General features: G+C 45.2%; 1 protein-coding gene across 5 annotated transcripts in view; it reads right to left on the reverse strand.

Moving 5' to 3' along the window:
• The window catches only part of LOC118411580 (zinc transporter ZIP12-like), a 14685-nt gene extending 1974 nt beyond the window's left edge, over positions 1 to 12711 (reverse strand). Inside the window, exons 1-11 of one of the 5 annotated variants that reach the window (XM_035813986.1) lie at positions 12540 to 12711; positions 9144 to 9419; positions 5637 to 5909; positions 5107 to 5326; positions 4358 to 4545; positions 3651 to 3837; positions 3138 to 3307; positions 2348 to 2527; positions 1695 to 1796; positions 1052 to 1133; positions 553 to 705 (exon numbers count right to left, since the gene is read on the reverse strand). In XM_035813986.1, the coding sequence (XP_035669879.1) occupies positions 553 to 705; positions 1052 to 1133; positions 1695 to 1796; positions 2348 to 2527; positions 3138 to 3307; positions 3651 to 3837; positions 4358 to 4545; positions 5107 to 5326; positions 5637 to 5909; positions 9144 to 9386 (1798 nt within the window). In that variant the 5' untranslated portion in view covers positions 9387 to 9419; positions 12540 to 12711. Of the gene's footprint in view, positions 1 to 28; positions 158 to 552; positions 706 to 1051; positions 1134 to 1694; positions 1797 to 2347; positions 2528 to 3137; positions 3308 to 3650; positions 3838 to 4357; positions 4546 to 5106; positions 5327 to 5636; positions 5910 to 9143; positions 9538 to 12031; positions 12168 to 12210; positions 12491 to 12539 lie in introns of those variants that run through there. The other 4 variants (XM_035813985.1, XM_035813983.1, XM_035813984.1 and 1 more) reach the window with 4 other exon arrangements.
• Between the last annotated feature and the right edge of the window lie 1565 nt (positions 12712 to 14276).

A 14276-nucleotide genomic window follows, 5' to 3' on the forward strand; every position in this document is an offset into this window, starting at 1 on the left:
CTCCGACTAAATAGCGAAGAGCCACTGCCTGACTTCAAAACTGGCTCCGATCGCCAGTCCGATGTACAGCCCGACAAAGCACCAGCAGGCCGCGAACAGGTCCACAGCAGGGCGCCTTTGTAGCTCATGCCGCACCTTATCAGCATGGCGAAGTCACCTGTACACATCGGTAACACGTAGATACAAGAATATCAAAGTCAAAGACAAAGTTAAGAAAATTAGGCATAATTTGTGTACATTTCTTAATATGCACTCAACACTTTTTCCGTTCGCTAATTTAAGCGCTAGCTTGCTGTAGGACAGGGGTTTTAAAAAATGGCGTGAGGCAGGACGCGTCTGTTACATCACGTTTCATGAGCAACTGGGTCAGCCATCTTGAGAAAGGTTGGATAAATCTGACTTCCCTTGTGTTGGTTAATTACACGCTTCCGTTATGCGATGCATGTCACATACAGCGACCCACCATGATGACGGATCCATGATGTGACCGTGCACTAATTCTAAGAACTGATTGAAGAAAAATGTTTTGAAGGATTTTTAGCTTGAACTTACCCAGTTCATGTGGCAACTCGTGTGCCAGGACGGCGATGGAAGTGGACAGGCCGACAGCCAGGTCCCCGCTGAAGGCGATGCCCAGGGCCAGCCCGTCCGTCAGGTTGTGCAGCGTGTCGCTGAAGACGATCATCATCGCCGTAGGGGTGCATCCTGGGGACAAGGACATCGCACGCGTCAATGGTGATCAGGTGTTCTTATGATGTATGGTACTCTCCTCGTCTGTGTAACACAAACTATGCTGTACGGGATGTAACTGGTCCTTCCAGAGGCCAGCAATGTTGGACGGGCTGTTTAGAAGCTTGGTTACTGAATCAGGCTCGGTACTAGTACTCTCCGAGCAGAGCTTAGGTTCCGACTTGTTTTTGTCGATCCATCTATTTTGTCTTTTTTCCCCTTTTCATTTGATAGCTGTGCTCACACAAACACACACACACACTCATACACACAGACGCACATGCTAAACATGCACACGCATGTTTTCAGTGAACACACTAACCTGCAGAGCAGCAGTTTGGAGTGTCCGCCTCTCCTGACATCTCGGGGAACACGTCCAGTGTTGTTGTGCTTTGTCCGTTAGTCTACAGCAACAGTCCAGTCATGTCATGTCATCAATGAAGGTAATACGTTGTTTTTTAAAGACAAAATGGGTATTGGAATATTACGTGATCATAAAACGTGTAAGATTTAACTATTTTTGCAGGCAGCCTCTCGCATGCCATGCCCGCTTCTTACTCCGGTAGCGTTGGCCACCTGTCACCAACCAATCACGTTGCCGCCTACGGTCAACAGGCAACATGATTGGCTGGTAACTTTCCCTTCCCTCCAGGAGGGGGAGTATCTGATTGGCTGACGACTTGCCAGCGCTAACTCGTCGAGAACAATGGATCACAGGCCTTAACGACAGAGCCTGGACGTCAGAATGTTTCCTGGGCATAGCATACACAGGCCAGCACCTCGGCTGTAGGGCCAACATGCCCCAAAGAAAATTTTACCGCAGGCCCCGTGAGTTCGACTCGGAGGCCGTTGCTTGACATTTATAAGCGGTGGGCCTAACACGAGAGGAGCAAATCAGGGGAGCAGTCCTATATGTACACTACCTCTTTTCATACAGATCTTTTAAAATTACTACAAATACCCACCAACTGTTGCTTGGAGATAGAGAGGCTCTTGGAACCCATGCTCGGTTCCGGCGGAAGTTTGCTCATCTTTTTCAGCTGCACGTCCTCATGCACGTGCTCCTCCTACATTGGGTGAACGGAAAATGTGGGATGTTTGTACTCACTTGGCTATAACTATTGTCCGCCATGCTGGATGGTTAAACCTGATGGTTAAACGTTTCCAGGTAGATTCTAATGACTTGCCACCAAGTAGGAGCATCATTATCATACAGCCTTAGACAATGTTAGACAGTTAGATGTATAGAGTTTAGGTGTGACAGGTTGTTCAGTGTAATATCACCAGCTACATCTGGCCTCTATGAAGCTTCACATGTCTATGGATAAATAGTGAAAATTGTTCGAACAGCTAGAAATGCCATAAGAATTAGCTGGCCTACATGTACAGTTGGCGCCAACAGTACTTGTACTTTTTAGTCGGTTAACTCCACTTGTATGTCATCTGTAAACTTTGGTCAATTTCTACTATTTTTCAAGAGACGTGTGGATGCGAAGCTGGTGTGTTACGTCGGAGGGTGTGTGTGATGCTGGCTATACATATACAGAATTCTGTACTGGTGTTTTACGCTGAAGGGTGGTTATACCGGCGATACAGATGCAGATATAGATGGCCTCACCTCGTGATGTCCATGGGAGTGGCCATGACCACCAGGCATGATGAAACTCATCACTCGCTCAAAGACGAAGAAGAAATAGATGCCGCCCATGGCGACCAGGAGCTTCCACATGTAGGCTATGTCTTCTGCCCCGTGGTCGTGGTCTGCATGAGCGGCATGGTCCCCGTGCAGTCCGAGAGCCTGTGGTGGGAGATACGGACAAAGGTAATGTAGATATCCGGTAAAGGTAAATAAAACCGGTGTATTTTGCCAGCCAGTAGGTACCCAATGAGTAATGAGGCCGATTAACGTGGTCGAGGCACCTCCTCGAATACGGGACCCCCGTTTTACGTCCCTCCCGGAAGACGATTTCGTGGAAAGGTCCCATAGCTGTAGGGACAGTGGGTTGGTAATCCACTGTGTCTAGGGCATGGTATTGAAAGGCGGATCAAAGAACTGCATATCCAGTTAAGGTAAAGGTAAAGGAAAAGGTCCCATAGCCGTAATAACAGTGGGGTTTTAATGGGCGGCCAGGGCTGTTAATCCACTCACCCCGCCCCTTTCACTTCCCCAACCGAAGTCAGGTACCATTTACACCTGGGGGCTGGGTTCGATGATGACATTCGTGTAAAACGCCTTTTCCATGGACACAGCATCTGTCTAGCCAGGAATGCCAAGAATCAAAACCGTGACCCCTCGATCTTACGTCCAGATATCTAGTACTGTACTCCACTGATAAGCATATTTTTGCACCGGTTCGTCAGATACAAGTGTCCCTTACTCCACCTGTTCGAAGTACTCTGGAGCTCACCTGTGGTAGCAGGTGCAAGAGGGCATCCCCCGATAGCGCCCCGACTCCCAAACCAACCCCGAGCTGCACGATGAACTTGTAGACGCTGGACCCAGCCATGGGCAGCACTAACAGGCCGATCAGTGCCAACAGGCTGATGAGGAAGACAGACAGCGTTCCGTAGCCGTATTCTGTGGGAGGACAAGGTAAGTCATTTCTGGTTGCCGTCAAATCAGATGATATATTCCCTTTATAATCTAGCTTAATTGTATTCTCGATGCCGTCAAATCAGATGCTATGTTCCCTTTAGTGGGTGTCTCATTGGACTGCGCCAAATTGTGATAGGAAATTGCGAATTTGTGTACTACTTATGATTTTTCATTGCGGTCACATTACACGCATTTGCCAAACCTCTATCAGGCTCCGTGGATTGCTGGATTGTAAATAGTAGAAATTGTACAAAATGAGGGAATAATGTGCTAGGGGAGTCGTTTCCCAGGGGTGTCACTGTCAGTACGAAGGTAACAAACTTACTTTCCAGCATGGTGAGCTCTCCGACAACAGGAGCTGCCGTTGTGTTAGGGGTCGGTGTTTCCCCCACACAGACCCCGCTGTAGACCTGCTGGAGCAGGGCCGGTGCCATGGCGCTGAACTGGTCACGGGTAACCCCCATCTCCGCCTCCACCAGGAACAGCTTCATTAACTGGGCTGAATTGAAGCACTGCGTACAAAGACGTAAGTGTACGTTACCGCTGTGTTCTCTTTTTGTATGTTTGTTTTGTATAACAGGTAAACTGCCTATTTTGGCAAATACAAGCAGGTTAGCCTCCTTGGTAAATACCAGTTTTGTACGTTATGTTGTTAGGTACAAGCTGCATAAGACAGCCGTGATCAACTTACACCTGGATTTACCACAGGCCTACTCTTGTCGATAAGTGAGGTGAGTTTGTGCTCGAGATGTGACTCCTCAAACTCGGGGCCTCTGGCTAAACGTCCAAGAGGGCGTCACTAACCTATGTATCTATTTGCACCTGAGTTGTGTGATTGAGAATACCAGGGACACATACACACATGTAGTCTTTCAGTATACCCTTACTACAGACGTCATCCCGTTTCAACATGAAGTCCAGCCGTGTTTGCTTTGGTCCGCCCCAGTCGTCGCTAGGACTCAAACGGCTAGTCCCGTTTGGCATCACGCAAGGTAATGCTGTCCAACACAAAGTAGATGTAACGTTACTCACGGTGTGGTGAAAGTCCTCTGTGTGTTCGTGGCTATGGTTGTGATCGTGTTCGTCCTCCCGTGTCAGCGGAGGCAGATCGCGCCTCCGTCTGTGGTCGTGCCCGGCATGGTCGTGCCCATCGTCCACCACCGGCGGCTCAGGCGGCGCCTCCCCACCGATACCGAACGCCGACAGGATGTGCTCAAGAGCTGTGGTGCACATGTATGAGACAAGACTTAACACAACACTGTTGATGATCTAATACGAATGATTGCATGATAGTCCGTTTTAAAAGATACTACAAGTTTAATGCTTTAGTCATATTCGCAAACCCGGGCCAGACCAGGCTGTTTGCGAGATCGAAATATTAAAGAGTGTATCAAGAAATATTGCATATTTGTGCATATTCTTATAGTTAGCGTCTCCTGTGTTTTCTTGTCTTCCATATCATACTATTCGTTCCCGCCAACTGCTCGACCTAGCGCCGTTTTGGAAATGGTGAGTACATATCATCGGTCAAAGTGTTGTTCCCCCAATAGACAGAGATAGGGATATGGGAAGCATTCTATGATGTGTAACTATATGCAGTGTATGCAGTCTGACCTATAGCAATCAAAATGCACTAAAAATGGCATACCCTCGACTGTGATTGTGAGATTTGTCACGGTCAGAGTGCTCTCCCAGCAGGAGATACACATGCACAGGAGTGATGGTTAGTGCTCTATATAGCTTGCACTTTGATCTATCAAAAGGAACTGAATAGGACATACCCTCAACTGTGATGGTACCATTGGTTACGTTGAGACTTTTGAAAAGACTGTCTACGAAGAAGCTTTTCTCCGGTAGCTCGGCCTCCCCTATACACAGCCCCTCCAGCACGTTAGCCACAGTGATTGCTGCTATCTCCCTCAGCTCTGCGTAAGATGCCCCACCGCTCGCTTCACTGGTGTTGATGTGGAGTTCCTCAAACACGGACTCTGCAGTGAAACACTGTCAGGCGTACTTTAGTACTGGCGTACAGAAAGAGAGCAGTAGAAAATAGAAAGTCCGACAAAAATGCCTAAAAGTCGAACCTTTGTTTAGATAGTAGTGTACAGATGTATTAGAGGCCTTGGTCACGCCTGTTTTTTATTATACAAAAAACAAGTCAGCAACGGTTGCAATTACAAATATTTGTAAATAAAACCTACCAGTGAAAATAACAATTAGTTTTTGTCTTATTTTGATATCATACTATACTGTAGTACTAGAGACGCTTACTATGCATCATGCAAACATTTTTCTGGTTTCGTGATCTCACCTTGCCCCAGTTCTCCACGCGGTAGTTGGTGTTGATGTCCTTCAGGACCTGCTGGTAGCTGCTCAGAGTAAACTTGCTTTGTGTGTACCGCATTAGATTGTCCTCCATCGTCTGATAACCCTTGCCCCCCGGGTCCTCTGTACAGACGCCGTGCGCAGACACGTCCGTGAGAAAGACAGTCAGTACCACGGCCATCTTGTGGAAGCCTTCCTCATCTACGATGTCGGTCGGTCCGCCAAGAGATAGCTCAATCAAGCCATCGGCCGTCAGACACTGCCAAACACAAACGTGTTTTATGTACATGTGTGTAATTAGTACTCGTTTCATTTTAATAAACGTACTCAAAGAAGCGTTTTGTGGCAAAACCAAAAAGGTATAATGGATAACAAATCTTTATGTTATTGACATTGAATCGCACATTTTGATTAGTTCATATCTATGACATCTTTAAACACAGCAAATACAATTGACTGTGGTTCCTCATTATTTGTGGTACTAATAAATACACCATAGCAGAATGTTAACACACTGTAAGCACTGCGAGTCGTATGATTCAATGATTTCTATTCCCTGACTATTGTTAACCAACGCCATAGAGTGGTAAAAACGTGACTTCAAACATTTCCCCAGACTTGCATTTTAGGATATCTGAACAGTAGACTTTTCAACAAAGTCGTCTGGCTTCTACGCTGGAGGACTTTTTCACGCAACACAAGATAATGGTAGCTAGACTTGGGCATAAGGTGAATGATTGGCAGGGCGTTTGGGTTCAAATCCCCTATTGTCTTGCCCTTGGGAAAGCCACTTTACAGCAATGTCGTCACTTAAGCCAGGTAAAAACCAGTACGTAGGTTCGGATAGGGAGGTCCCGTATTTAAGGTGACCTCGAGCTCGTTGAACAAGCCATCATAAACTTCAGTAGAGGCTCATCCCAGTGTGAGTGGTTCAAATAGATCTGTACGGATCTGTAGATTGTACTCTGCAGTACATCCCTGCTGTGTTACACCATGAGGCGGTTTACCGCAACACAAACGCACAAACAAATGATTCCACATGTATACTTGTAACTCTTGGTGAAAACAATAGGCAATAGACAGGTTTACACAATGACATCTTTGTGTAATTCCCTTTAAAAAGATTTGTATTGCTGTCAGCTCGTGTATTTTGGTTAATCTCCTTGTCTTGTTCTCTTGTCAGCGCATGTTTACCATGTCGTTACTCATATATCTGAAAGTTGCATACGCATTCATTAAGTAATGTATTTTTTGTGGGATTGGTTTGCATGGAGCAACGACTAGAGTGTTAGACTCAGAACCAAGTAGGTCCCAGCGATACTCACCTAAGCCCGACATCATGTGTTTGGAAAAGGCACTTAACGCTTGAACCCTACCATGCCGGTGGGTTGACGGCCACCGAGCTTCTTTGGCTAATCTGTTAAAAATGTGCAACGAACACACGGATTTAGTGCGCCAATGTGCCAACATCTGCACATTTGCCACCAAGGGCCGTAATTTTCCCTCTCCTTTTGTTAGTTAGCCCCCCCCCCCCCCATACACGCGCACAAACTTGTGTGCCGTGTGCAAACGCCCCCCCCTACACGCGCCAAAACTTGTGTGCCGTGTGCAAACATGATGTCGTAAATCAATATGGATCTAACAATGCTCAAAAAGCACGAGTCATGGTACTTTTATAAACTACAGACAAATAGCCTACTTCTGACTGGCTTGCGTCAGCAATCACACTGGTTGGGTCAACATCGCGTTTTATGTTATTTACTTTTTTGTGATTGTAACAATACCCTGCGTCTTTGAGGCAATAATATATTAAGATGTTGTTAGTAGCTGTTTGCTTTGTCTCCGACCCAGGTACAGTAGTGGTAAATCATTACCATTGTTATCTCCATCTGCAATCAGCAACCGCATAGTAACCTGAATGTTTCAACATTATTGATACTTCAAGAACGGGCGTTGGTCATTTTGATTAATGGTTTGTGAGTATTTGAAAGCTTATACAGTAAATGGCATTTTCATATACATCTACTGCGAATCACCATGGTCCCAATACCATTCCGGCCCCATTTCATTCAATTTCGTTCCATTCCATTCAATTCCGTTTGCACGTTCTGTACACCGCCACACCTTATGTAAATTTGCTGTTGCATTATGGCACAGCAGTCAGACAATACTTCACAGGTATAGTGACGTCAGTGTGGCGACAGTGTGGCGGTGTACATAAAGTGCAAATGGAATGGAATGGAACGAAATTGAATGAAATGGGGCGGAAATGATATTGGGACCATGGTGATTCGTAGTAGATGTAGACGAAAATGGCATCTGCTGTATTAGCTGTCAAATAGGCACAAACCGTCAATTGAAATGACCGCCGCCCGTTGAACACTGTATCACCTTTGTTTAAATCTAACTCATAAATTCCCCCCTTAACCTAGCAAGCATGTTCCGCCTTCAGATCAAAACTGCTAGATCTTCATCTTCGTTCACAGACAGTAGCGAGTCTTTGTGTGTATTGAGTATTTCTATCAATTACCGTTAACGCTATATGTGTACTAGATACCCAATTCTATGTGATTTTATGTGAATATCCATTTATCTACTTCAGGTGCAGTGGTCCATGAAAAAGGTACAGTACAAGCATCTACAATAACTACTCAAAAGCAGTGCTATGACATGGCATCTCATGCTGTGAGTACAAGATGGCAATTTGCGCCAAAATGTCGCGAAGAGAAGACTTCGAATTCCCATTGCATCACACGCGTTCCGAGGCGCCAGGATCCCAGGGGGAAAGCCGCAAAAACTTTCGCCTCCTGGCGTCGAGGGCGTCAACTCCCAACTGTGCAAAAACTGTTTCTGGTGGGCCTAGGCTGCGACTTCGGGTGATTTTAATGACGTCATGGTAGACTACACGAAGACTCTGTAGCGCACCTGCATTATACCAAAACTGTGCGTAATGCACATCGCAGAGTAATGTGATAAGAAGGGGGTTCGCTTCGCCTCAGCAGAGCTGCTGAGCGTTCAGATCAATGAGTTAGCTTTTTTGTACAATTTTTGTTTTCTGATGGGGTCATCGTCGGAGAGATCAGGTGTGATTTGGAGACCGAGGAAACATAGAGCAAAGGCGAGCCGAAAAGCTCCACTGGGGATGAGGCTAAATACCTGTAGAAACCAAACCTAGAGGGGTTTGCGTCGACAGGTATCAGTACCCAATACATATTGTGGAAAACTTATGGGTACAGTAGAAGCTAGTTGATTACACGACGGATTACCGCACGGATCCCCAAATCCCAAACCGGTGCTGTCCAGCCAGGCTGGATAACTTCGCATTATTGCACCACCTGGAAAATTGCACGAAATACACTGGCTAATGGGGTGTGCAATTAAACGGCTTCTACTGTAATAGGATTAAAGAATTGATTGACAGAATAAGCTTTATATACGCTATAAATGTACAGCTACTGGTACTTTCGTACGATCAACATTGTGTCCATCTTACCTCGGCACAGGTGAAATTTCTATCCTCGTCGGCTTCCAGTCTTAGGCAGCGCACCCGGTCCAACATCGTCTTCACGAGCGAAGTAGACATGTCCAACGTCAAGTTCTGGTTTTCGTCTCCCCCCAGTAGGTGCAGAACGGCGGTGAAAGGGTCTTGTCCATGTTCATGGTCGTGGCCGTCATGTTGTGACGCGGCAAGCCCACACAGTACAGTAAGAACACCTATCCACAGTGTTCTTTCCATCTCTGCACTTAGTGACCTTCAGTATTGGAGATCCTGAATAGGGTAGGCAAGCTACGTCAAGTTAAGGCTGCACTGTACAACAGCTGTAACAGGAAGCGTTACAGTATAGGGCAAAGTGTTGCATAAGCCCTTTCACAGAGTTCAGAACGCATGTGCGGCGATAGGAATTCTGGGTTATATGTCAATGGTAAGGCCCACAAAAAGTAAACAGTCCTTGTTTTGATCATTGGTTCGATTTGCATAACAACGTCCAGACGGGTTTTGTTTACTTTTTGTGTGCCTTACCCTTTGACATATTACCTGGAATTCCTGTCACCGCACATGCGTTCTGACTTCAGCGAAAGCCGGGCTTGTTTACTAAAATCTACATGTAGATTCTAAGTTATGTCGATGACGATTAGGTCAACGAATTCTGGTTAGATTATAGGTTATACAGTATTGATAGAAGATGCAATGAGGCGTTGTTTATGAAGGTTAGACGTCCAGGTAAACAGTGTTTAAAGACAACTCAATCATCTTCAACTGGAAGTCACTTTAGCACTAGCATTCGGAGCTTAGTGTCATATGTTTCGAGTGATATCCATCACTCTTCTTCCGCGTCATTAGAATGTACTGTCAGAACAAAAAGAAATACTTCTACATTGTTGTACATCTAACTGAAAAATCCCACCTTAAACCGGTCCGGAGGACTTCTCGTAGAACTATCCTATACATGGGCCCCCGCTTTACAAAGTAAGGTTGCTATCCACACATGATTTGTATATGATTGACATTTGCATACAATTTTTGAGAGTCCCTTTGTGAATTGACATGTTTAACCGTTTTTCCTTTTAGTCATATTAGTATCAATTTGCCCTGCCAGTCCATTCTAGTAATGATGATGAAAAGTGATGAATGTCACTCGAAAAAGTAGGAAGTAATCTCTGAATTTTATCTCGTAGATATTGAATTGTTTTTACATATATATACATGTCTACATAGGTATTACGTTAACTATAGGTCGCTATTTCACTGGCTCGTTTTTCCCCATAAAGGTTATGCTGTGGCCTGGATAGACTGACATTGTGTCCGGACGTGACACAGGGCCATGTTGATTCGATTATACGGATGACATCCGCGCACGCGTGCATGCTGATGTGTGACTGGGATGAAACTTGGCAGATGTGTTTGTTGACCTGGCACTGAGGTTTGATTTTGGGCGTCCTAGTGTTTGACCTTGGTACTGAATTTGGGCTTCCTGTTTTGGTATCTTTGGCCCTGGACAAGCTGTGGTCTGGATTTTTTGGTGATGCATAGATTTTAATGTATTGTAGAAATGGTTTCAGTCTGGGCGAGACTGGAGAGAAGTTTGGTGGCAATTTTCCCTCCAACATCTGTTGTGTTGCTTCTCAGTTGGTTTGGGGCTATGTTAGGGCAAGGACAGGCTACATTCATATGTGTTCAGGCAGTGGGAGCCTGGCGGTAGGCTATTCCACTCACCAATAAGGGTGTGTAGTCTGTTCGTGTTTCTGAAAATATGTAGTCAGGCAAAACATAAAGGTCCTTTGGATGATACTTATTAACAAACAAATGCAATTAAATGGGGGTTAGATATATTCTAGGGAGGTGTGAGGTCAACGAACTCTTGTTAACTGTGTAAATATGGTACTGAATTGCCTGATTCATGTTCGATGATGTTCACTTTTAGTTAGCTTCCAAACTCCGCAGGTATGAAATTCCAGCCATTGACGGTCATAGTATTCTACCAGTAGAATGTTGACATTTATTTTCTAAATAAGGCCTTCATTTGCATGGTTGATATCTGTTGATGTTCCTCTCTTTTTCAGTTACAGCTGTCATATGTTTGAAATTGCTGCCATGGAACGCAGGGGATTTATAGAATCCCCTTGTAAATGATGCATGTTAGCTCCTGAGTTAACTGATTAGCATGTCCAGAGCAGAACATGGGATACCAAAATCAGATGTACTGATGTAGTACCACGGAAAGTCACCGGGGGTATCATCTAATGATTTCTTCATTTTGTCAACACCTAACAACATACCAAATGTCAAAAAGATCTATCTATCCACGGCTTCTCGAGTAATGTTGTTCGAAAACACACACACACAAACACGTGCAGCCCCGAAAACAAATTACTGTACTTCTCTGTGCGAAGGTGAAGGTAAACAGACCAGTCAACATTACTCACGGTTGACCTGATAATCAATTTTTGCATGGGGAGGGTGGCCTGTTTACCGGCATTGGTTACACACAAATGTTTGTTCCAATACGCCAGTATGTCCCGATATTCCTATGTTCCGATACCTCTAACCATAACACTAACATAGGGTGTCGGAACTTAACGGCGTCAGAACAAAGGTCAAACCCAAGCCATTTAGACTATACATGTACATGTAGAACAACACCAAATCAATGAGACAGGTCTAGCTGTGCGCCTGACAAATAAGTTTGTCCCGAGTCTGACTCGGTATATTGGCTTTTGCCGAGACCAGTTTACACTGCCTACCGTGCACGGCAACACGTCTAGTGGTTTACAGAGCCTGGCTCCCGTCGTCTCCCTTTCAGTTCAACTCTGATCTTCTACCATGTTGTCAAACGTTATTATGTAATGACGTGAAAAAATTGATAGAAAAGTGTTACTTACAGGGTGATGCAGCAGGTATGGACCGGCGAAGGTTCTGCCCAACTCAGATACTTGAGAATGGTGGTAAATACGTCGGCAAGAACACACTGAGACTTGCTCTTTAATTTTAAAGTTAACGTTTAACTCTGCTACCCGCTGTGTCAACACGTACCGTTCCTAATGTGGTACGGTTTACCCACGGCATAGATAGCGATACCATAAGCCTGCCAGGTAACCTCGGAGGCCGCGTTAGGTGTCAAAAGTTCAGCAGACGTTGGCCCTGGTAACTTCGGCATTTTGGCACCAACCTTTCCTTTGACCTCCTCTCCCCTTATCGTACGCGGGTCTTGTGTAAACCTCCTCTTATCGCGAGATAGATGGTTGTCGATAAACGACACCAAAGCAGTCATGTGATCTCGCTCTAGTTTGCTGCAGACATTAGAAGTAACTCAATGACGGTCTTCACTCACTAGATAGCTTTAAACAACTATAGAATTTAAATTTGTAAAGGTTAGGTGTGATAAATTACCCCACGTAATATAACCAACTGTCGCCACGTGCCTGCGAAACTGATGTGTCACGACGAAGGGTGGTTGACAAAAGTTTGGCAGATATGGACAGGTTTGCCCTGAGGTATCAAATATCTCTGGAGTCAACGCTTGTCTCATTAGCCAAAACTAAGGTCAAAGGTTGCAGTTTTCGCACGGACCTCTAATTAGTTACTAACGGGTTTAGATAGGCCTGTGTGCAGACGATGGCTACAATAGGAATGGATACCAGGCTAACAATCTGATGAACATTTCAACGCGTCGGCCGACACGTGATGTCATCAACCGGAAATGGAAACATAATGGCGCATGCATGACGTCAAAATTGCAATATGGCAGCACCTATGGTGCCGGCTGAAAAGCAATATATTTTTGCACTAGAGTTCCATGACCCCATGTACCTTCGCCATGTGATTTTAACATTTACGACTGTATTTCTCATTAATCGTTTGCATAATCTTGATTTATCACATTCTTTTCTTTCTGAATTACAGGTTCAAATAGTCCTATATATATCTTGGAACGATTTATAAAATTTCCTCATTGCTGCGTACGTACGGCTTCCTTACTTTCTCTGCTCGCTGTACGGGGCACGCGCGTCGCCCATACTGGCTCGTATGGGGGTAAATTCGTACCCCGAATGCAGAGAAAGTTTTTCACGAACTTAACGTGCTACGGCGTTTCTGCGTGCTCCCGAATTTGCTGGATTCCGTACGATTTCGTACGGAGACGGTACTTAGCACTTACGGATAAAAAAAAAAGATTGCCCGCGTTTTTGTAGGTAGACACCACGCAGTTGCACGAACGGCGGGTTGTGCTTTTAGCTTCAGTCTTTTTCCCAAGGAATATCTACGACTCAAAAACCACGGCCGTAACATGTCCAGAACTTGAGATATCAAGACTGGAATTCCCGCTGCAGTACCGTAGCAAGCCGCTATGGAACTCAAAATCTAATCATTTCAAGATCTCTTGAAGCTACCACAAACCAAATGAGTTATGTCGTCCATCCGGAAACATATATACAAACACACATATACGTAAAACACTGACAAGAACATAACCATCTTGACGAAGGTAATAACCTGTAAATAGAGATACAGAGATATTTCCAGTATCAGGGTGAAGCGTCAGATACACAGAAGATAGTCAAGGGTAGATTCTGAGGTTGTCGGGAGTCACCATTCTCCTACGCAGAGGGACCACAGTCCTGTCGAAACTGCTTGTGGTCACCTCTGCTGTCTGGTGCACTCAGATCAGTTACTGACCGCCCTGCTTATAAAAATAAACAGTCAGCCGTTGGGGATCGAGCGTAGGAGGATGGAGCTATGTAAGACGTAACATGATTGGCTGATAGCTTCCCAGCGGTCTTTGCGAGATGGCTTTCGTAAACAGAAAGCCCAAGAAAGGCCCATTCCCTGATTGGCTGACAGCTGGTTTGTGGCGACTCTCACAGTAACTGCTGGTTGGCCACCAGATAGCAGGGCCCCAATAGGCAGTTAGCTAGCCGTTGGGAACCGTGCGTAGGAGGATGGGAGTCACGTGTGATGAATTAGATGATGTCAGCCTAATTTTTGATAGTTCCTGTATTATGATAACAAAAGTGCAAAGTCGCCAGAAGTTAACTCCATTTACTATTTGTTCAAGAGTCGTTGTTACATGTTGAGACAATGTGTTGCGGACAAAGGAAAACCGCAGTCAAATTTGGCACCGCTATGTGG

This window comes from Branchiostoma floridae, chromosome 3, assembly GCF_000003815.2.
Source record: "Branchiostoma floridae strain S238N-H82 chromosome 3, Bfl_VNyyK, whole genome shotgun sequence".
Taxonomy (NCBI): domain Eukaryota; kingdom Metazoa; phylum Chordata; class Leptocardii; order Amphioxiformes; family Branchiostomatidae; genus Branchiostoma; species Branchiostoma floridae.